The following is a 23,441-nucleotide window of genomic DNA, read 5'->3' as shown; positions in this document are numbered from 1 at the left end:
AAGTTAAAATGTTTGCTCGCTCGCAGTTTTTATAAATTTCGTCCTTTATGCCATGTCTGCCCCATAACAATTTAGATTTCCAAAGCCCCTAATTGAAAGAAAACTCCTTCACAGAGAACAATATTTGTGTCAGTCATCCCCAAACCATGAACACCGATTGACAACCATGCATATATCCCTGTAATCAATGATTATTATTTTTTCTTTATAATTTCAATTTTGTATTATATAAGCATGTCATGGAACCACCTTGCCAGTGCAGTTGCGGCGAGGGTTACAAACGTGGAAGCACAATGGGGGAATTTCTTCAAGAAAATATTTGACATGAAAAAAAAAAACAAGCCTAAATAAAAAAAAAGAGACGGGGTTTAATCCGTGCCAAAAACTGGCCATTAGAGATGGGGCGATGGGGGGGGTCCACTTTAGAATATGCTCACTTATTGCCCAAATTCCAAGAGGAGTGCACATGAGGGGCCACTACTCATCACGGCTTTGTGCCTTAATTGGGACACGTTCATACCACCTGTATCCCTTAATCCATACCTCAGTCACCAATCATTTATATTTATTAATCTTTGAGCACCTGGCCATTTTCTTTCTCTCTCTCATGAAATGTAACCCCCCCCCCAAAAAAAAAAAATGCTTTATCCTTTTATCGCTTTCATTATCTCCCTCCCTCCGAGATTAGGCCACTATCATTCACGAAATTTATCTAACCAATTCTCTATACATCTCTCTATCTCTGTTCTCTATGACTCCTTCACATTTAAACTTTTTCATTTCCCTTCTCCCATTCTAATTCACCTCGCCCCCGCTTTCTCACTATACAGTGTAATCTTTGCATCTCTACATAGATCTATCTCATTTTCATTTCTCGCCCTCAATCAATTATTTTCCAAATTTGACAATTCATGGGACAATATTTAGAGTTTATAAAAATAATCCTACAATTTTCTACAAATATTAATTACTATTTTTAGTAGGGAAACAAGTGTGTTCTGATGGGCAAATCATATTTTGACCACACCCACGCCCCCCCCCCCCCCCCCCCCCCCCCCCCCCCCCCCGATTCAATAAAGCAACAAAGAGATGAAGCAAAAAGAATGACATTTTATGTAAATTTATTACTTTAAAAATAAATACACACTAGAAATTTGTGAAACAATTTTATCTTGTCACCTGTCCTATGACTTTTTAACATGATTAATAGTGGAACATGGATTTAATTAAAATGTATTTTTCATATCATTATATATTATATTATTCATAGATATTTCCACTTAAAAGAGATGAAGATTTCTGTAATATCATGAAGAGGAACTCAGTGTTGTAATTTGTTCTTCTCCTTTTCTCCTCTTCCACCCTCTTCTTTTTCTTCTTCTCTTCCTCCCCTCTTCTTTTTCTTCTTCTCTTCCTCCTTCTTGGTTGTCTTCTTTTCTACCTATTGTTCATTTGTATTATTATGACCTATCATCATTAACATTATAATAATTTTATGATAATCATAAAATATATCCACAATGTCAATATAATGATTATTATCTTTGAAAAAATGAAAATTAGTACTTTTGTTAATGTTCAAATTTTTAAACCGTTTTTAGGATACTTGAGGGTGAACAGTAATATAATTTAGTTCCCTTGCCAGGTGCTACCAGGTCAATGACGTCACCTCTTCAACAGTCTTGACTCTTGAACAATCTGAAATAAGAAGAATCAGTGAAAACAACTTTAGCAACTCAACTTGATAACAGTAAAGTGTTCACATACATTTACATGTATGATGTATCTCTAAAAGATTATGAAAGAGCCTTTTGAGATTGCAATCACAGACATAATTAAAATAAATATAGAATGTTAAATAAAACTTGGGTAAATAGCTTTCGAATATCATTTTTTATATACTTATAATTAAAGTCAGAATATATTTAATTTCAATCAAGTCATTTGTGAAAATTTTCATATGTGGTGTTACTTGAAAATGAAAATATACCCTTCTACTACTACTATTTATTCTTAAATGCACTTAAATTGCGTTTATGCTTGTAAGCTCTCATTGTTAGCCTCTTTGTTGAGATTCTAATAAAAAATATAAATCAACTGAATCTGAATCTCTTGCAAAAGTTAAGTGGAAAATAATTGTTACAATAGTATGGATCCAATAGCCTTCCTAGATTTTGTTTTCACTTTGACGAGTTGCATTGTTGTTGCTCTTACATATTTTTGTGAATGCATTCCATAATATCATTCATTGAAATATTAAGAGGGCTCAGTTGCCAATTGAAACTTGAATTTCTATAAAAATTCACGAGATTCATATTATCCATTTTGTGAGTAAAATTAAGATGTATTTATTACAAGATGTGGATGAATTTTAAGAGATTCATATTTGAAAATTACTAGAACAGGACATCACATTTGCAACTGCTCTTAAGAATAACAAATTAGACAAGAATAAATATTACCGTACAGTAGTATACTTGTATTTACAAGTAGAATGTTCAATAAACACAACTTTATATAAAGACTCACCTTCATACTAGAAGCTTGACCCCCTGATCCAAAGAGAAATTTCTTATTCAATCGCAGACAGTGGTAGAGTGTCTGGACTTCCCTCTCCTTCCAGTTGCTGTGCCCCTTTCTCTCTTTACCTCTTCTCACCGTTTGTGTGGGTCACCTGTTAAAAAGTGAATACCAAATTTTTCATATAGTAACAGATGAGAATGAATTCATATTTACATTTTGTATAAACAACAACTGAAGTCCCTTCTTTAAAAAAAATATATTTTTATCATTACAGATTTTGTCAAATATATTTGACAGGGGTGTTGGTACAGTTATACAGAATATTTTATTTTAAGGCAAATGAGGTCTAGTCTTTCAACCTTGAAATGGTTTGATGAACATACTAAGAATCGGGATTCAAATTTGAACCTTAGGAGTTGGTACAATAAGGGGTGCTAATGAGAGCAATTATACCCATTTGTGCACCTTTATGGGTGTAGCATAAGTTATATTAATCATCATATAGGGCGCAGATTTGAACCATATAATTGAGGTTAAAAATTTGAACATCTTTAATCTTTAAGTATTATGCACCTTAAAAGGTTGAATGTTGCCCCTTTTATTGGGCAAACAAACTTTATGGGTGCAAACAATAACAAGGCCACTTTTTTGCACCTTTTATCACTTACTAAGGAAAGTACAAGTTATTTATTTAGGCTTCATTTTTTTATGTTAGAAAAATGATTCACACACTCAATGTATGAATACTTCTAGTGAAGATTTTGATAAGTGATAGTAGGCCCTATAATTCTATTATTCATACAATTAGGGATTTTCTTTACTTCAAATTGCCAGTTTTTTGTTTTCTAAAAAAAGCACCCCTCTAGTAACTGATCTAAAAGATATCCTCTTTACAGTAAATAGGTAAAAGGAATAGAATATACTATGAGGAGTTCTTAATAACAGTCATCAAGAGAATTTCATTTGTCATGGTTATTTTTATTCACAGATCAGAAACCAAATCCTGTAGTTACCAGTAATTGAAATGCCTTTTCTCCAAGCATATTATTTGTGCACTGATTTGAAAATTAATAGAAATTAATCCATCATAGATGTACATTAATATCTTTATTATATATTAACATACAACATAGTCATCAGTTTTTCGTGAAGTTACATGTCTTTTCAGTTCAGTGTTTAACTTAATTAATTCAGTGTGTAATTCTCCCCCCCCCCCTTCTTTACCTTCCTGTTCAGTAGTCTCCATTCTTCATTAACACAGAGGGTGACCCAGGATTTTCTAAATTATTTTATCACCTTTATTACACACCAATCACTTTGTTGTTTTTTCTGAACGAAGAGGGACCCCCCCCCCTCGCTGCTAGGATCTTATACTCTACACATGTTATTTAAGTGCACATCTACCAACTAATAAATCATCTAGGCCTCTACTGGTACTAGAAACTAATATCATATTAGAGCTAGACACCCTATTCCGTAGCTCTATCATAAACCCAGGGGGCTCCATCACCGTAGGCTTAGCGTCGGCAGCAGAGGACTCGTCTGCCAAAGGTCTAAGTTATAACCTACACATATACTAGATTGTATTTGAATTTTGGTGTCAGAGTTAAAAAGTTAGGCTAAAGAATAGACATAGAATAGATCTGAAGTAACTTTTGTAGTTCTAGTAGATCTATAATGTTACTTGTTTCATATAAATGATATATAGGCCCCACAAATGATTAGTTTACTAATGATGTAAACACAATTTTTGGGCCCTGAGCTAGATCTATTCTAGATCTCTTGTATTGCTAAACTATCTATTAATAAAAACATGAATGGAAGGAGCCCCAGCCAGACTCAGTCCAGGGGCAGGGCTGCACTACCTCATTCACTGGCCAGGACCAAGGCCCAAACCAGGGTAGGCCTAGACTAGAGTCTAGACTAAATTGTAGGGCCAGCTCAGCTCACCTAAGTAACTAAGACAAGTTTAACTTAGATTTTTTTAGAGCTAGACTAAGTCTAAATTAGACCCTAGACTTGATCTAGTCCTAGAAAGAAAACTAGATAACAATAGATCTAGACTAGCACTTAATAAAGGGGCCAAGCTTTTACTTGCTAGGGCCTGGCCCTGCATTGACACTGACAGTGACATGCCTAAATTTAAGGTTTTTTTTTTAATCTCCGAACATAGGCTCAGCACAACTAATTATTTAGGCCTGGGCTAGGCCCTCACGGTGAGTGACAGAGCTGTTTTGTATAGACTCTAGAGTGTCTAGTCTAGACTTCTAGTCTAATCTTAGACAGTTCGGCTCTAAGTCTAACGTTAGACTAGGCCTAACGAGTAATGTTAACATAGGCCTAGATCTTTCCAGGAAGAACAGTGATGCTCTTAAAAAACCTTTAATTTCAAATCAATGAATGAAAATGTCCAATAAAATGTCGTGAAGATTAATTAAAACTGTTTTCTGTCAGTGTTCATCCCATGAATTATTTGTGTTTATCCGACGCCGAACCTTAAAATCAATGTTCAATGTCGTGAAGATTATTTAACACTGTTCTGTTGTTGTTGATTCCATGCATTATTTGTCTTTGTCAGACGCCGGAACCTCCGGCTAGCACTGCCGGCGTTGTACGGCTAAGAGCAGCCGGAGAGTATCCGAGCAATCATTACATAAAATTGACGGCGATAATGATTTATTTAAACATCTCCTCATACTTAGAAACTTTTAATTTTGGTCAGAACGTGAGATATATCTATTATCTACGATATACAACAATGAAAATTTGATACATACCAAAATAGGCCTCTATCCCGTCCAAATAGAAAGCCGAAGACCCTTTTTCGCAAGAGCTTCCTGCGGCTGAAAAATGACAACTTATGCCAAGTTTATGTCAACAGGCTCGTTCATGACTATTCAGTTTATGTAATGATGATTAAATCGCGTCATAAGCTAAAACAATACGTTAATATTTTTATGCAACGAAATTTATGTCAACGACATAAGCTATGCATGATTTTATGTCACGATCGAAATTTATGTCATTATGACATAAATTTTTATGCAACAGGGCCCAGGTTTCTTCAAATCATTTTCATTAAAAAAACAAAAATATTGGAATAACAACTGATGAAGGGCATTTATTGCTGAATCTTATTTCATTCATTACAAAGGAGACTTATCATTTACACTGTACGTGTACATGCATTAAAAAAAAGCAATTATGATTTCATGTACATGCAATGACAAATAGTGGGGATGTGACATCATCAGCCCATCTAATAAATATCCATGATGACATGCATAAAACTGTTTTCACAATATTGCTAAACTTTATAATTCCATAACTTCACTATTTATTATCAGATTTTTGATGACACTTTCAGCATTTTGCTCTCAGAATTTTATTAACCATTTTCAGCCCAGAGCATCCTTTAATAGCCAATAATTAACATAATGTACATCATGTAAATACTCAGGAGGTATTAGCACAGACTAGGCATTGGTTGGTCATACATGTAAGACAACCATAATTGGAAATAATACAACAAATTGGGAACCTGGTAATATGTAATTAAAAAGGGGGAATAAAGAATTTGTTTAAGTTTAATTTTATATCAATTCATGATGATGGATCTATCTCTCTATAAAAAAAATCTCACTATAAGCATCAATCTTATTCCTTTTTCAATGATATATGAACTTGTTTCATTTTTAAAAATACATATGTAGATTAATATCACTATGACTGAAATGACTCTAAAGTGTAAACTGATAAACATGGCTCTAATTTTGAATACAATATCATCAACAAATATATTACGTACATGTATATATTTTTTTGATGAATCCAAGAAAAATCACAATTGTTTCCAATATTAGGGTTCCTAACAATTTCTGATCACTGACCCTGAAAACAATAACAATAGTTTGTCCTCAAAATCTGACTAGACAATGCATAACAGGTATATACAAAACAGAACTTCTTTTTATTGTTAAAGGTACATTCCAAGAGATTAACTAATGCCTGAGTGGAGTTTGATTTCACAATCAAAACACTAAAATGAAATAATAATTGTACATATAGGTTGATTCAAGGGGCACTGACTTTAATAACAATAAATGTAATACGTGTAAACAAATATTGCACAAAGGAAGATTTTGAAATTGTCTTACTTTGCATACAATGGGCGAGAATTTTTTTTAACATCATTGTTAAAATCATCTTCCACCAAAAAGAATACCAAGATCATTGAAATTGGTGCATTTACAAGAAATAATTTTATTTCCAAATTTTGCATGATTTTGCACCAGAAGTTTGTCCAATATGATCACACGTGCTGCAGAAATATACAATGTTTAGGGGAACCTTGCTTCTAGTTGACACTAGGCCTTGACACTCATCAACATGCTTCACTTTTCTATCCCCTTATTTGCAAAATTATAAAATGATTTTATTTAAAGATACAACTATATCAGCAATACTTTTTAACTTTACGAAAGGTAGAAAAGATGTTTACAAACAAAATTAAAGTAACTAAGAACTTCAGTACACTGTTCCGTAATTTGTCCATTTTCAAAGTTTAAAAAGATAAATCCCTACTGCAATTTGAATCTTTTCATTTCACAAGGGTAACATTTTCCAAAGGTTTTCTTTCAATTTTCATCTTTATTTTCAAGCAAGATAAAGAGACTATACAAAGAATGATTTATATGGATTGTATGCATGTCATACTACCATGTTTGCTATCAATAATCATGTGACTGTAATAAAATATCCCTGTAACTAAGGATCACAGAGCTAATGTATCAATCACACATTGACACATGTACAGGTCTATACTATACATTACAGTACCATGTAGGTGACTTTGGTTGACCATGAAACTGTGTTCATGATCTATTGAAATCTTGATGGCAAAACTAATCAAGAATACTAGTAATTAGTGCCATGAGGAGGGGGGGGGGTGCAAGATGGGGTCAATTTTAGTCAAATAAAGGCATTCCTTTTGGTCATTCCTCTCCCCCATATGTATAAAACTGCATTCCTGATACACAATATCTCACTAAGAGTAGCTGTAGGGAGATGTTGCTAATTATTGAAATGTATTTTTACCTGATTAATTTTCCATCTTTGCAAGTGACAACAAGGCACTCCTGATCTTTACATTCTGCATTCTCAATCAAACCAACAGGTACCTGGATATATAGAAGAAAAAATAAATAAAAAGTGAACACACCAACATGCACCAAAACTGTATGCTTACGTCTTTGACCACTGTTACTTCTGAAAGTTTCCTACCCGAGACCCGACCGAGTCCACTTGCAAACCTTGACTGGTGGATTATTGGTGGATTAGCTTCGCGAACGGACTGAGTCCGAAATGTGGTCTGTTTACATCACAGCGTTCATTCCCTCCCCTATGGTTTCGAGCGGTATCCGATTGCTGACACCAAAGGGCGCACTCGATCTAGGCTATAAATAATTTGCGCGCACTAATTGAAGTTGTTTACATTTTGTTATTCTGGAAGAATGCTGATGATCCCAGCAGTCGTTGAAGATATGATCGACTTGAAAAGGATACGTTTGAAATGCTTTCTTGTTTCAACTCAAATCAAAGACTTAATCCCAATTCACATGTCACAAAACATTCGAAGAACGACAGGAATGGGGAGGGGATAGCACGCACTATGACCTAATTTGACAGCTGGCGAACGGACCGAGATAGGTTCAAAAGCTTGTGTGTGTTTACATAGATCTACGAATTGGTGGACCGGGGCCAGCCCGATACCTACCCGAGACTACCTCTGGATGTGGTCTCCGGTAGGTTCGCTAAAAGGTGGCCCGAGGTAGGTTTGGGATGTTTACATCTGATTTCTTTCCGACCCGAGGTAGGCCCCGGGCAGGCCCGAGGTAGGGAATCTCTCAGATGTAACAGGGGTCTTTGAGTCTTGCCTTGGGTCAATATTCTTTTCACGATTAACAATCAAAATAAGGTAAAAAAAAAATACAATATACATGTATATGCATACTGCATGTATTTAAGCATACAAATTATAGAATATGTAGGACTACATATACATGGGAAATGTAGGCCGACATATGAGTAGTGTATTTCATCTACATGTACGTACATGTATATTACACTTGCTGCACTAAATTACTTCAGAATTCAAGAGGGAAAATTTATTCAAGCTTTACAACATTTACAGTAATAACCCGATTCCTTGCTAACCTCTGTCCCAATTCAAAACCTGTATTTTGCAACATTGCTTCAAAACACATTGTCACTTTCATTGCTACCTGTCAAGTAACATTGTGACAATTTGAAAATATAGGTCAGAGTAGCTGAACCTCACACAATGGCCTAAACAAACACAAAACCCTATAGTGTGTAATATAAATCAAGGCAATAGTACATTCAATAGCAAACTCAATTTACTAAACTATGCACAGGTCTCCAATGCAAGACAGACCTGGTAATTTATCACGGACTAAGAAAGGTCACAAGACAATTCATCAGGCACACTGGTACTAGTAGAGGTAGATGAGGTCCTTATCATCATGAGATGTCACACACTCTTTGAGGCTGTTCTCACTATGCTCCTATAACTAGTTTACTGGAAACTAGTTTAACGTGTAGTGAGAACGGTCAAAGCGGTCTTGGAAGCGATCTTCTAAACCAGTTTGGAAAATCACCTCGCAATGTATTTTTCAAGATTGCTTTGCCTCGTTAAACTGGTTTTAGCGTAAGTGAGGACACAACCGTTCTTCAGGAAGCGATCTTCGTACATTTTGAGCGCGCTACTCCACACGACAGGTGTAGAATGACCTTGCTGCGGTTTCGAATTTCGCGCGAATCGTGTCACCCCACTGAGAGCATTTCCATAGCAACAAGAGCGCTTTACGTGAAGTGATTTTGAAAACCACTTTCGTGTGATCAAGTGGGAACGCTAGCAAAGCGATCTTCCAAACTGGTTTCCCGAATCAGCTTCCAATAAACTAGTTTAGAAAGCGTAATGAGAACGGCCTCTTTTGCTCATGAGCTATAATAAACTCAACTCACTTCAATTGCCTTTCTTACAAGGAGATGCTCCAAGAAGGAGTAGACTGCCACCATACCCCCAGGCACAGTTCAATAGTGAGAGGATATATATAAAATTGACCTACACTGTAGAAACACTAGTTTTATCAAGCCATACTGTTATATCGAGGGGTATAATATATCTCCTTGGTCATACATCACACGAATGTGTTGTTGAAGTGGACTGAACAATCTGCATATATTAATATAAAGATGTAAGTGAATTTGGATGTCTCTTGTTTGGAGTTTTCAACAACAAAAAAATATGGTGATTTGTGAAAGACTGAAAGCAAAGGGAAGCTTGAGTAATGAACAAATGGAATGTATGGCTTCATAACTAGCTCACTCAAAGCCTACAATGCACATGTACATGTCAATTTTCTAGAACAAAGTGTCTTACTTTTATACATGTACATTGTACATACACTATGGTCAAAGAGCCCTTTCCCTATCTGTTCCTGTAGTACTCTAGAATTCTCTACCGTTGAACTGCACCATCCTTCTCTATATTTAAATCTATTATTAAAACTCACTTATTTTCAAATAATGTTTATAAACTTTGATATACTGGTAGTATGTTGTTAAATATTGTATCTTTTCATTAATTATGTAACTTTTGTGTATTGGTTTAATTTGTTCAAATTTGTATGACACGTTTCAGGTTTAAGGTTTAGGTTTATTGAATAATTTAAATTAGGTTTAATGTATAATTTAGTTAAAAGTTAATATACATACATTTTGTAGAGCACATAGAGAGTCTCTTTTTTTTACTATTATCTGCTATGATACAAGACTAATCCACTGGGCCACAACACTCCACAGTGAAAATGTAATGTACATGTAAGTTCTAACTGGCATTTCTTGTTCAATTCAAATTTGTCTTGTCTGATGTTACTTAAAAATTATAATTTTTAGCCTAATTACCCCTTTAATTTGTATGAAAACTACAAAAGGAAAAAAATAAAAACCTACAGTGTATATATGTATTAAATTCTAATTAAGTCTCTTTGGTGATTTAATTCTTATTCAAATACCTGAGCATATTTCTTAAACTAGCATTCTTGTAACCAGAGATTGTAGGCATGTAATGAACAAGGTCCTTACCATATAAAAACACAACCACATATTCTGACAACAACCAAATCTTCCAGGCATCATGCACTTTGGAGTTTACATAGTACAGTACAGAAAGTAGAAATGTAACCTAGTCAAATATTGACACAGCTCAGAACTCCTCAGACTTCAGAATGGCTTTGACATGAACAAGTTGTGTTCACACGAGACTCTCAAGCTCTAACATGTTTATCTCATGTTTCATTGGCTGGCCAGATGGATGGTTTATACCCACAGATACATTATAAATTTGAATCAGTGAGTCACTGAATGAACTTCAGTTTACCTTGCAACACTAAAATTTGCTGTGACATGAAAACGTCATGATCGCATGTGCAGAGCTCTACAAATCGACTGTAATCAAACTGATCTAGGTGTACTGTATTAGGGTGTATAGATTCATGTTAACTGTGCATTTGACATTGAGAAGATGCATTGTAGCAAACAGTTTCATCCTAAAATCGTGAATTCCAGCAACGTTAAGTTTAAAAGATTTCTACAGATCCCAATCATGATTCTAAATTTATACCCATCTTAAAGGGGAAGTTCACCCTTAACAAAAAATATGTTGTAAAAATAGCAGAAAAAAAATTGAAAAAAATATTGGTGAAGATTTGAGGAAAATCCATTGAAGATTATTAAGAAATTTATTGGAATTTCAAGTTTTGGATTTGTGACATCTTAAAAAAGCAGCTGCCCCATATATGTTATGTAATATAAAATGAATAAATTTCAAATTTTTAATGGTTCGCAATGACTAATTTACGTTTTATTTTGGGAACGGGTGTGAAATGATTTCTCTATCAATATACTGAAGGCACAGTAAAAACCATGTTTCATTTTCTGAGAAAATGACATATATGTAGGAAAGCTGCTCACAAAAAGTGTATGACGTCACAAATCAACTAATCAAAATTCTAATGATATTTTATTCTTTGATGGATTCTTCACAAACCTTCAGCAATATCTTTTATTATTTTTTTACTATTTTTACAATAACCTCTTTGTTAGGGTAAACTTCCCCTTTATAAAGAACATGAGCTTGAGCTCACACTTCTAGACATGAGACACAATCTCAAGACAGATACTGAAGTCCAGAGGTCAAAGAGGAGTGTTTATACAATGACAATCACAGACTCCAACTCTGAAAATGGAAGTTTGTTTTTCCCATAATCCTGACTCGAACAACTAACATTTCATGGGTAACAGACAGAGAAGAAACATTTCAAAACCTAAGCAATATCAAACTTCAAGCAATAGGCCTAAAAGTTTTCAAGAAAGATGACTACATGAATACCAGGCCGAACAGTATCTACAGTACTTACATGTAATACTGTACTGACAACTTTCAGCACAAAAGACAATAAAAATGCATAAGTTGAAGCAAATTATTAGTGTCTGCACAGTGGCGGATCCGGGAGCACATCCAGCCAGTGCTACCCCCCCCCCTTTGGAAGGCAAAAAAAATCTTTTTTAATGGAATATGTCATGCATAGACAATCAGGAACTTTTTTTTTTTTGCTCGTAAAATTATTCCCAGAATGACCTTGATTTGGTAGTGAAAACTTTTTTAGGGGGGTGTCAAACTTTACCGGTAAAAAAAAATCCACCCCCCCTTTGAAAATCCTGGATCCGCATCTATGTCTGCACATACTGTACCTTTGCAAAAGTATATTTTTATAAATGTACATGTATGTAGTAGACCATACTAAAAGTTCAAAGGGATTCTACAGTATTGGATGATTCATGCTGACCTGAAATTATTGATCTACACTGTTGCTGCATATGAACAAGGTTGATAAAAACCTGTGAGACACGCCCACTTTAATAGGCCCATTCCCTTGAAATGGAGTGTACTTTTAAGGGATTATATGCTTCAATTAATATGTATTTGCTGTGCAATTTGAAATTCTATAAATGTTCAGCATGTAATTTCACAAAGCAAATAGAATCAAAATTTTGATCTCAAGTAAATTATTGGCTTTAATATCTGGAGCATGAAATTGCCAAGGTCTACTATATTTCTTTTTCCTTTATACATACATGTACATGTACATATTTGAAATCAACATGTACAAGAGAGGGTAGTATATACTTGTACCTGCAACGTAATAGCCTATTACTGTAAAACAATCTGAAAAATTCAGAGTCACCATCTCATTCATGGTCTTATTACTTAGGTTATTATCCTATTAACATTATTAACATTATAAATCTAAACATTACCTCCCCAGAGCAAGCTCTTCTCAAGGTGAGTGACACACTTGCTCTGGGCTTAGTTACATAAAGGGTTGCAATAGGGTTTCATGTACATGTTTGGTTGGGTAAGATACATGTATCATATGCATGTAGTGTCAGTTTTAAATCCAGGGTTGAAGTTAGTCATCAATTACAGTAGTGAGTGGAATTTACAGAAGAGATATTGTCACAGGGCAAATGGCATGAAACCGCTTTAAAACACTACAATGGCCAGATATTCATTCAATGTTTTAGTCTAGTATACAATAGACAGGCAGACATCATAAACTACATACAAATAACAAGTTACATGATACACTCTTCATGTAGGCCTATACCAACATGTACAATTTAAATGTCAACATTTCAACAGAAATGATGTGGTTGGACGAATTACTGATAATCTTAGTTTCATAATAATTAGGGCCTACATGTATCCACTGTGAAACTCACAGGTGGTTTAGATGAGAAACCTTGCGGGTGAATTACGATCTGTTTCCAGTAATCCTGACATTACAATTTACCAAGAATGATACAGTATGTGCATGACTGCATGTACTCCATTGTAAATATCAGGCAGGCATACATTTTTCAATAAAATCAAACATCAAAATTGTTATAAAAATGTGAGAAATACTTTTTTGAACTTGAAACAGTAGGTCCTACATGTACATGTATACATGTAGGCCTGCCTAACACAATTTTTACTTTAAAACTTTTTTTTTTTACTTTAAAACTTCACAAGTATTAAAAAAGACTTTTCATGGAAATTCTGATAACATATTTCTTTCAATTAAATGTGCATTCAATTGAATCATCAGTAATATTGATACAGTGAAGGCTTTATTTACCAGGTAAAAGAAAATACTTGAATCAAGACAGATAAAAATATTTCCATTTCATTATCAATGGCCTGGGGTAACCTGTCACTGATAACATTTCCCACATCCCTATTCTATCAAATCAAAGAGTACAATGAACTAGGTATTTAGAGAAATACATGTACATCAAATGAATATATAAACTTGAAAAAATAACAGAAGGGGTTAGAATACATGTAGATCCGATAGGGCCTATATACATGTATTATTTAGGTCAGATTAGCAAACAAGAAGCTAGACAATGTAGATTACAATTACATGTTCATGTACACAGGTAGCTTTACTGTTGTTTATATGAAGAGCTTGTTAGGATTTAATCAATCATGTTGCTGCTCAACTGAGAGAAAATAAACAAGCATGTCTGTCCAATAGAGAGCTGGGAAATGTCAATCAAAGTTCATGCGCTCTGGAAATGTGTTGTGATTTCATAATACGAGTAAAGACTTCAGCCATTTCAAGAAATGGAACACACAACAATTTTGGGCTAATGAATGCTACATAATATAAAGCAGAGTGCCTTATAATGCTTTTTGCCATACATGAAATGTACCTTTCCCACAGATGATCCGCTACAACTTCATACATTCTGCAGACTTTGATTTTTCCCATTCAAGATCCCGGTTTTTATTAAAGTGCAGACCTACATGTAAAACTCAACAGTCCTAATCCTACATGTACATGTAATCCTGATCCCATCCTAATCTCCTTCTCAAACATATGATATATCATTAAGAGAAGTTAACCAGATGAATGGGGTAACTCTTCTATTCCCCCTTTTAAAAACAAACAAGTTATTTTTAAGACATCAAGATACCATACTCGGAAAGGTAATCAAGTTGTCTTGCCCAAACCTAATACTGAAAAATGCAAACGTTCATTTCAGTATCGTTGTGAAAAAATATATGACAATTTACCTATACATTCAAAAACTTTAATAACAACTTTTTAAAAAAAGAAGTTTTGCAAATAACTGGTAAAATGTAATGATGGTTTCATGTTACGACTGTCTGGGGGGGGGGGGTAATGTGATCTTGCACCGCAAGTTCATCAATTCTTTACATTTTTACAATAATTTGTTCTATATGTATTTATTAATAATTTTTTCACATTATAATGTTGATTTAATTATTTTATCTTCAGGGGCTCGGGGAAGGGCAGATTGGCTATTAATAGCCAATCTGAAATGAGTCTATCCCTGCCATATATAATTTTGTATTACATGCATTGTTAAGTTTAATTACTGTTATATTGTATAGACCTGATTATTTGATCATGTATTGTTTATTTTGTTTATATTTATGCATCTTTTTTAAATCATGAATAAAACCAAACCAAATCCTTTCAGATTAAAAGACTTTCCTTCCGTAAGTCTTTACACACAGATACATGTAGCTCTGTCATCGGTTTGAACAGGTACATGTTGCTATCTCTTGATTAGAAATGATTAGAAAATACTTACATTGACAAATGATTTAGCATAGCAGATGTGAAGCCTGTAGTTGGAGAGTACAATGACAGCACCATCAGAGGCCTCTCCAATGAACTCTATACTCTCTCCACACAGTTCAGGGAAGGGGCATTCTAAAGCTGGGTTATCCTTATGTAGAGGGCGCTTCGGGAACGCTTCACTCGGGTTGACATGGACCAAGCTGTCCAATTCTTCTAATGGCTCAGCCTTCATCAAAGAAAATAAAGTAAACAATCTTGTTTTATCACATGGATAATTGCTACAAAATATAGGTACTTGTAATACCATTCAACATCATCTGCATCATTTGTTGCACATTTAGTACTGTAATTAAATGCTTACAAACTTCAAAAACTCAGAAATCTAGAACCATTACAAAGAAAGTGCATTTTTTGACGAAGTAAAGGTACAGCAAGCAGTTGTTACATGTAAATGATTTCTCTCTTTCATGAAGTCAAGCTTTTGTTTCAACTAAAAATTTAGATTTTAACAATTAGGGTTGTGTTCAATGTCGATTTTCAAATTTGAACAGCAAGAAGAATTATGATTGAAAACTCAATTCCAAAACACCGAATGCAAAAACGATCAGCGATGCATCGTTCAGTGACGAAAATATAAAGCTATTCATGTATTCATCGTCTTTAAATTTCCCACTTTCGTTAGCAACTCATCACAAGAAAAGTAAGTTCTTGCACCTGTTTATAGGCTTCCTCTATGAGAGCAAATTTAAAGATGTTTCAAAACGCAATGGTGTTCAATGTCACATTTGCGATGCTCAAGGTCGTAAATTTAAGCTGATCGAGTTTACAACAAATCTTTTCGACGATTAAATTTTTCTCTGAATCATGATTTGAAAGACATTTACTTTTACAATGGGGAATCTTGAACATACCCTATGTTTCTCGTTACGTTTGCGCTTTGTAATCACGTTTTCAATCATGATCCATGTTGCCGTTTAAATTTGGAAACCGACATTGAACACACCCTTACTTCAATTAATTCATGTTCCTACAAAGTGAACAGATGTACTGTACCTAAAATTCAATTCCAAGTCACGTACTATACATTAACTGCAGTCACTTGCTAATTCTACCTTAGAATGTACTCTTCACTCAACAACAAATGAATTTACATAACAATTTGTAAATAGTGAAACCCACATCAAAGTATCCTGGGAATCAGAATCCCAGGGAAACATGTTTGTACTATCACAATGAAAATTATGTCCCTCCATTTGCAAGTTTAGAATGAAATTAGGTCAGAATTAATGGGTCAATAAGTCATTTCTACTGAACAAGCTTAATAAAGGTAGTTATTTCCTGATCAAACTTCCTTCATACAATGTATCTGATGCTTTTTATATCTCTGAAATCAAAACTTTGCCTAGGACTTTGAAGAGGAAATAAACAAGGCCTTACATCCCTAGATTAGGAAGTATAGGAATTTTCAGGCACAAAAAAGCACACCAAAAATGGTCCAGATTTCACATTTTTAATCCCATTCTTTTCTTTTTTTCAATCTAGTTTATTGAATGCCACTTTTTGTTTCATTGATACAAGAAAAGACTGATTTTTTATCACAAGAATCAAAAGAGGCTTCTTGACTTTTACAATGAACATTGACATGTACATGTAGGATTAAGCATTAATTATAAGTATTACTATACTGCATAAAGGCTGCAGTCATGTCAGATTTGTTTTAATCCGGAATGTGCTGGTGAGAAAGTTAAGATGTGAATACTGCAAGTTTTACTCTCAGATAAATCATACAAATCATCATGAATTTCATACATGTCGTCGCACGCACCACGAACCGTCCTCTCTGCGCACTTCGATGCGAAAGTTAGTTTTGCAGAGAACGCATTAAAAAAAGTTTTTTTTAAACAAGCAATAAGTGCACCTACAAGGAGGGCAAATTATTTACCGGTGTCTTTGTTCGATAGTTCAGGTTCCAAAGTTTCATCCCGTATCTTTAAAGTGAATTATTTACACCACAGTGGGCATTGTAACAGAGAGGACGGTTCATGGTGAAATCGTGAGGTGCGATGGCGCACTGTATCTGCGCAGAGAGGACAGTTCGTGGTGCGTGCAACGATGTAAGCTCCTATTACTTTTTTCAATGGAACACTAGAATGGGGATAGATTGATACAAGTATCTGATCACATCAGACATATTCCGGTATGCCATCCATTCTAAAACAAGATTAGATATTAGTAAACATTACTTACCATAGCGCTGTGAGTGAATTATCTCTGCAAAGTATCAAGGCAAAGTGTTCCGAATATCACGCCTTATAAAGAATAATCCTCCTTTAAAGAAAGTTTTTGACTTGGTTGGAGATACTGAGAGAAGCAAGTGTTAAGTTCAATAAAATTCCTTTGGAATATGATGGCAGGACTGGTACGTATATGAAGTTCAAGTTCACTCAAAGCAATGCATGGCATCAATCCCTGGTGAAAACTGTGTGAATATGACAATTCACTTGTCTCCTACATGCATCAAAGTTGTAGAGCCTACACAGATTGTCACAGAGTAGGGTGCAGACAAATTCTGCACCCTTTTTTCTCTAGCTATTTCTTTTTGCAAGATTACAGCCAACCTTCTCAATGATAAAGTTTCAAGTACAAGGTTTATTCCAACAGCCACTGCTCTATAGTTCAGAGATGCTTCTGAAGGTATGAAACTATGAATGTATTCCACGAAGTGTGAACGCAACTTGCAGTGAGACAGGTATCCAGTTCAGGATTGCTGAGAGATCTCTTTCCTCAGGCAAGCTTGTTTACACTAGGTGGTAATCCTGCCTTGGCTGGCATTAGCCCAGCAAGGAGGTAGACGAAGCTGGTTTCAAGAAAGTCTCAATACCTGAATAGGAAGGATGATATGAACATGAAAAATTCAGTTCGCTTTGATAATTTATAGTGAATCTGTCTGACATAATTGTATAAACAAAGTATCATCTTTATTGAAAAAAGAGATTATAATGACGGAGCAAAATGTAAATTTAACAAGTATGGGAGACTAGGGTTAGTTGGAACTTGGAACGCGGTGTTTAGTTCAATTGTAATTTTCTTTAACGCCTGTAAAATAAATTTATGCAATACTGCCCTCAATTTATTGGTATAAATAAAACAGTGTTGAATTATTAAGAGTAATAAATTGAGGGCAGTATAGCATAAATTTATTTTACAGGTGTTAAAGAAAATTACAATGTTTCAACTTACCCTGCGTTCCAACTAACCCCGATCTCCCCTACATACAAGTTTCTCTCACATTCAGTTTTCCTTTTCTTGGTCAGCAGTTTTATATTATAAAGCAACGTCTCCTCACTGTAATGTAATCTATACAGCACAGGAATGTTCTCTCATGCCAACCTACAGACATGCAATAAGGCTAATCAAATTTTGCTCTTTTTTATTCTCGTCTTCGGATACACATCTATTCTCTTTTCTTTTTCCCCCCTTTTTGTGTAAAAGACATTCACATCAGATTAAGCAATGAAGAAATGACTTTAATATGCACCTGTATCTTATTATTACTAATGCAAACTACAGACCCTGAAATCCCAGTCCATGCTGAAATCAATAACAATCAGATAAAAGATATATCTCCTTGATCAGACAAAAGATCATGCTGGAGGCTGGTAATAGTAGACTACATGTACCAGACAAAACTGTATCAATACAAGGCTGTATCATCAATCACAATGCCTAGTGACCATCAGCTGAGGTAGTATATCATCAATCAAAATACCTTCACAGTTCATACATATGTACATGTAATATCAAATACACTTCTTCTTCAGGTTTCATACATGTACATGTACATATCAGGTATTCACTGCAGTACATGTATATATCAAAATAAGACATTGTTTTTATTTGAAAGTAGGTCATGCTTCATTGTTTACGTGTACACAACTTCTACATTCATCAATGTTTTCTTCACAGTCATTCAAGGCCATTATGACAGTGAAAGCCAAATTTCTTGAAAAAATTTGCTACAAATGTACCAATTTATTCAAGCTTTTAAAACTACCGGTACTCCAATACGATTTTAAGAACCACTAAGAAGACATTATATGCCAACATACCAGCAAAAGCAATTTGTTGTCACACATTGAGTTTAATGCCTTGTATCATTATGTAGGCCTACAGTAGACGTGATTACACTTCAATCATACATGCATGTACATGTATGTGTGTACAGTGCATGGACACTGTACAGGGATTACATGTAACACTGACTCTACGTCCACCCCCCCCCCAAAAAAAAAAACAATCGATCAAATCAATTTAAAAAAAAATCCTTTACTATTATTCACTTTGAATTGTTATTCTATTCTAATTTTATAAACAGTATGCAAAAGACAGTCATACAGGCCTTTTAATAGAATGTACATGTAGAATAGTTTCTTTACCTGAACCAGTATTTCAACTGTGATTTTAGTGCATTATATCCCATTAAAAGCAGTACAGCTGCAGTACATGAATTTGTAGATCCATTCCAGAAGTGGTAAATGTGCACTGAATATACCTGTTACAATTTCAAATGGTCTGTACATGTATCATCACTTCCTCAAACTTTGAAATATTATGAAGTATCAGTGTTCCCAAACGTTTATACAACCTTTATACAAAGCTCAGGAAAATTACCCCTGGGGATTCCCCATCTTGTGTGACATGAACAAGACATGCTCTGGTACATGTACATGGGGCCTTATGTAAACAAATCATCATTACTTCATATAAAAATTCCCTTTTAGTTTAAACAAAATATTATTAAAAAATACAAAGGCACAACCAAAAGGGTGGAGTTTTACACCTTTTTTAGGGGGGGGGGGCTGCATGTTCAACCCAGATTGCAGTGCACAATATGCACATGCCACAATGAGTGAACCCAAATTTGAAACATCTTTTCTGTATTTCTTTGAAGCTCTAACTTATATTCTACTGAAGTACCGGAGGTACTTTGTACTTATACACATACAGATACTGTGTGTTGACTATTGTTGACAAATTTTGATGACAGAGACAGTAAAAGCTTGAGATCTGTTACAGTTTTTCAAACCTTTAAAAATAAAATCTTATTTTGGATAACGTATTGTGGATTTTAGGTGGAAGGTCATATTTTTGTGTAGAATTATTTTGATTCGGTAGGGGATTCCCCCAAATTGCAGACCACACAGTGAAATGCAGTGTGTATATTAATATGTATAGTGTACTATACATTCAGTTTACATTGATAATGCAATACCCTTGTCTATCTGCACTTCTGATCAGATCACTTCACACACACACAAAAAAATCATCCAAGTAGTCCTAAATGTATTGGCTTCTTTTGTAAATGCCAAATTGAATAATTTTATGATGTAATTTATAAAAAAAAGTACCTACTGTCTTTTATAGAATCATATGTACAGTAAAACCTCAGACATAAAAGTACATACGTATATATACATGTTCACATAAACAAGCAATCAAACTCACAAATTCATAAGCTTCAAACACTGCATTGATTACACAAAGTAGTGATATCTCAAGACCAAATTAAACTTGTGATCAGTGAAGATTTTACAATTACAACATTGTACATGTATGCCTGTTCACCTTGCAAGCTCTTAGCTCTAAATTAAAGATTTTTTTCTGTGAAGTGCATCCATTATCATCATGTCAATAAAACTGGTAAATGAAATCCTCCTGGAAACCAAGGATACATGTACACAACACTACACAAATAACTTAACAAAAAATATGAAGTTGCAACTAATAAAATTGTATGCTGAAGAATTAACTGATCTCATTGTAATCATGCGATGATTGAAATCATGCATAATATGGTGTTGAAGTTCACACATGATTTTAAATTAGTAACTCACAGAAAACAGAAATTGAAAAAAAAAAAAATTAATTTTGCAAGAACAAAAACATTCTTCATGTACATGTAATGTATCCACTGACTATCCAGGCCTTTATCTAGATACTACATGGACACTTTTATAAACTGAAAGTGATAGTCCCTCAGAATGAAGTCTTGAACTTCATGTAAAATGCCCCTTTTTACAGACATTCTAAAAAAGTTACAGAGAAGGATACATATATTATTTTTTTCAAAAAGAAGAAATTCCTATTATCTAAAGAGGTACATTCAAGTTCAAATTTTATGCAAGACCAAACATAAAATACTAGTAATGATTTTGGAATTTCAAATTAAGCAACACGAGTAGGATGGGAGGTCGGGTGTCCGGACACTTTTTATTTTTGAAGCCTTCTTTTTTGTCTTTGGATTACACTAAAAAATATGAATTCAATAGTTGTAATCATCTTCTGTTTTGTTCGAACATTTTGTGTTGAAAATTGATAAAACTTCGCTTGTAAATTTTTTCAAATGACTTTCTAAAATTGATCGTCCAGGCAAACAACCTGTCTGGACACACAACAACTGGGTATACTTTAGTAGTTATCAACACAACCAATTAGAATGACTCTCCTTCATCCATAATCTCCGAAATACATTAAAAAACAAAAAACAGCCAGGCCAGCTGCCTACTTTGCCCCGTATTAATATTACTCAAAAGTGGTTGGGCAAGTATTCAATTTCCCGAACCTTTCCTGGAAAAGTAAATTTCCTAGAATATCAAGATTCAAGAATTCTGGAAGTGGAAACAATGCCTGGACAATTGCAATTGAAACACATATACGGTACATGTATACATTAATGTTATAGTTGGAAAGCTATTCTTTGCAAAAGAAATTGAACACAGAACTTCAGTTAAAAAAAAGAGAGCCTATAACAAATTACTCAGATCTACAATGTAGATTGAAATTAGAAACTAATAGGGTCTCCTAGGTCTGTGTTCTGTTTGTTACTTTTACAGTAAAGACAGAATCCAAAGCAAAGCCAAGTAATGATTTCAGGGCGTGATAAACTATTTCCATGTCATGATCGACAGCGGTAGTAAAATAGTTAACGTTAGGCCTGGATCTACAGGGTTAAAACCTGATCTCATATCTGCACATGATATAACGTTGAAATGTAAACTCCCAAATTCCCAAGAAAACTTATGAGTATGAATGATCATCATCACTCAGAAAATTTACAGAATGAAGCCTGGAGGAGATGGTGATGATGGAACAAAAAATATTGCCATGATTGACAGAGCCTACTACTAATATCTCCTGCTTAATTCTATATAAAATGTCACGATGGAAACCAAACAAACATTATTCGGGACCAATATTTATAATTACTAACAGCAACACAATGCCAGGGGGTGTGAGAGGGGTGGGGCAGATTTTGGTTTTGATTCTCTGATCGCTTCCATTCACAACATCAACACAATTGCACAACACAGATCTGTGTAAAACCGCAAGCAGTAGAGCGAAGTACTATGGGGAAGTCACTTGTGAATTTATTGAAATAAACACCTTTTTAACACCTTAAAAGAATTATTTACTAGAATTTAAGATAGAGTACATTGAAACCTATGCATTTATATCATATAATTTTTCAAGAGTTTTATTCAAAGCGAAAAATTAATAGTTCAACTTACCGATTTCCATCTACTTTTATCGACTAAACGGAATATGGCGGAAGGATGACCCGAGAGAGTGCTCAATTCATGACCTCGTAAGTAGTGCTGGCATATTGGATCTTACGAAAAGAACGGAGTACAGTCTCGTGAGAAGCAAAATTGTATTTATTATGATGCCCTCTCTTGTCGACTGTCGTGTTAATTCTATCGAAGTTGGAATTTCGATTGTTTCTCAGAATTATTTTTTTAAGAAAGGGGGAGCCCGAGGGCGAGGGAAGGTGTTGCCGGGCTTGCTATTTGGCCCGTCTGATGTGCCGCTATACATAGACTCCTCCTAGATCCTGTGTTTCGTATCGGGGTTTCGTGTCGCCCCCCTCCCATCTTCTTTACCTTTGTTTCATTTTGTTTTGTGCGTTGCTGATGTTTATATTTTCAGGGGGGTTAAGGTTGTTGTTTATTTGTTTTTGTTGTTTGTGTCATTTTGTCACTTTGTTTTTAATTCATCCAGTACAAGGAAGTTATGAATTCCATAGTACAAATCAGTTTGATTTCAAATAAAGATAATGAACGATGTTACGCCAAGGACAAGTCCGCCTCAACACAAAGTTTATTTGAATAAAAG

General features: G+C 34.5%; 1 protein-coding gene and 1 long non-coding RNA gene across 3 annotated transcripts in view; both read right to left on the bottom strand.

Moving 5' to 3' along the window:
- LOC121409290 (myotubularin-related protein 3-like) overlaps positions 1-22,923 on the bottom strand; it is a 40,125-nt gene extending 17,202 nt beyond the window's left edge. The window contains exons 1-4 of one of the 2 annotated variants that reach the window (XM_041601202.1): positions 22,838-22,923; positions 17,517-18,150; positions 15,280-15,495; positions 7,621-7,703 (exon numbers count right to left, since the gene is read on the bottom strand). In XM_041601202.1, the coding sequence (XP_041457136.1) occupies positions 7,621-7,703; positions 15,280-15,495; positions 17,517-17,519 (302 nt within the window). In that variant the 5' untranslated portion in view covers positions 17,520-18,150; positions 22,838-22,923. Of the gene's footprint in view, positions 1-7,620; positions 7,704-15,279; positions 15,496-17,516; positions 18,151-19,705; positions 19,859-22,837 lie in introns of those variants that run through there. The other variant, XM_041601201.1, reaches the window with a different exon arrangement.
- On the bottom strand, positions 1,516-5,585 carry LOC121409291. Its single transcript, XR_005969138.1, has 3 exons — positions 5,301-5,585; positions 2,530-2,674; positions 1,516-1,698 (listed from the first exon to the last, which is right to left on the bottom strand). It is a non-coding gene; the product is annotated as an uncharacterized LOC121409291 (long non-coding RNA).
- Positions 22,924-23,441: the final 518 nt, after the last annotated feature.

Source organism: Lytechinus variegatus, chromosome 2 (genome assembly GCF_018143015.1).
Source record: "Lytechinus variegatus isolate NC3 chromosome 2, Lvar_3.0, whole genome shotgun sequence".
Taxonomy (NCBI): domain Eukaryota; kingdom Metazoa; phylum Echinodermata; class Echinoidea; order Temnopleuroida; family Toxopneustidae; genus Lytechinus; species Lytechinus variegatus.
The sequence above is the reverse complement of the archived record's forward strand: the minus strand, read 5'-3'. Positions and strand labels throughout refer to the sequence as shown.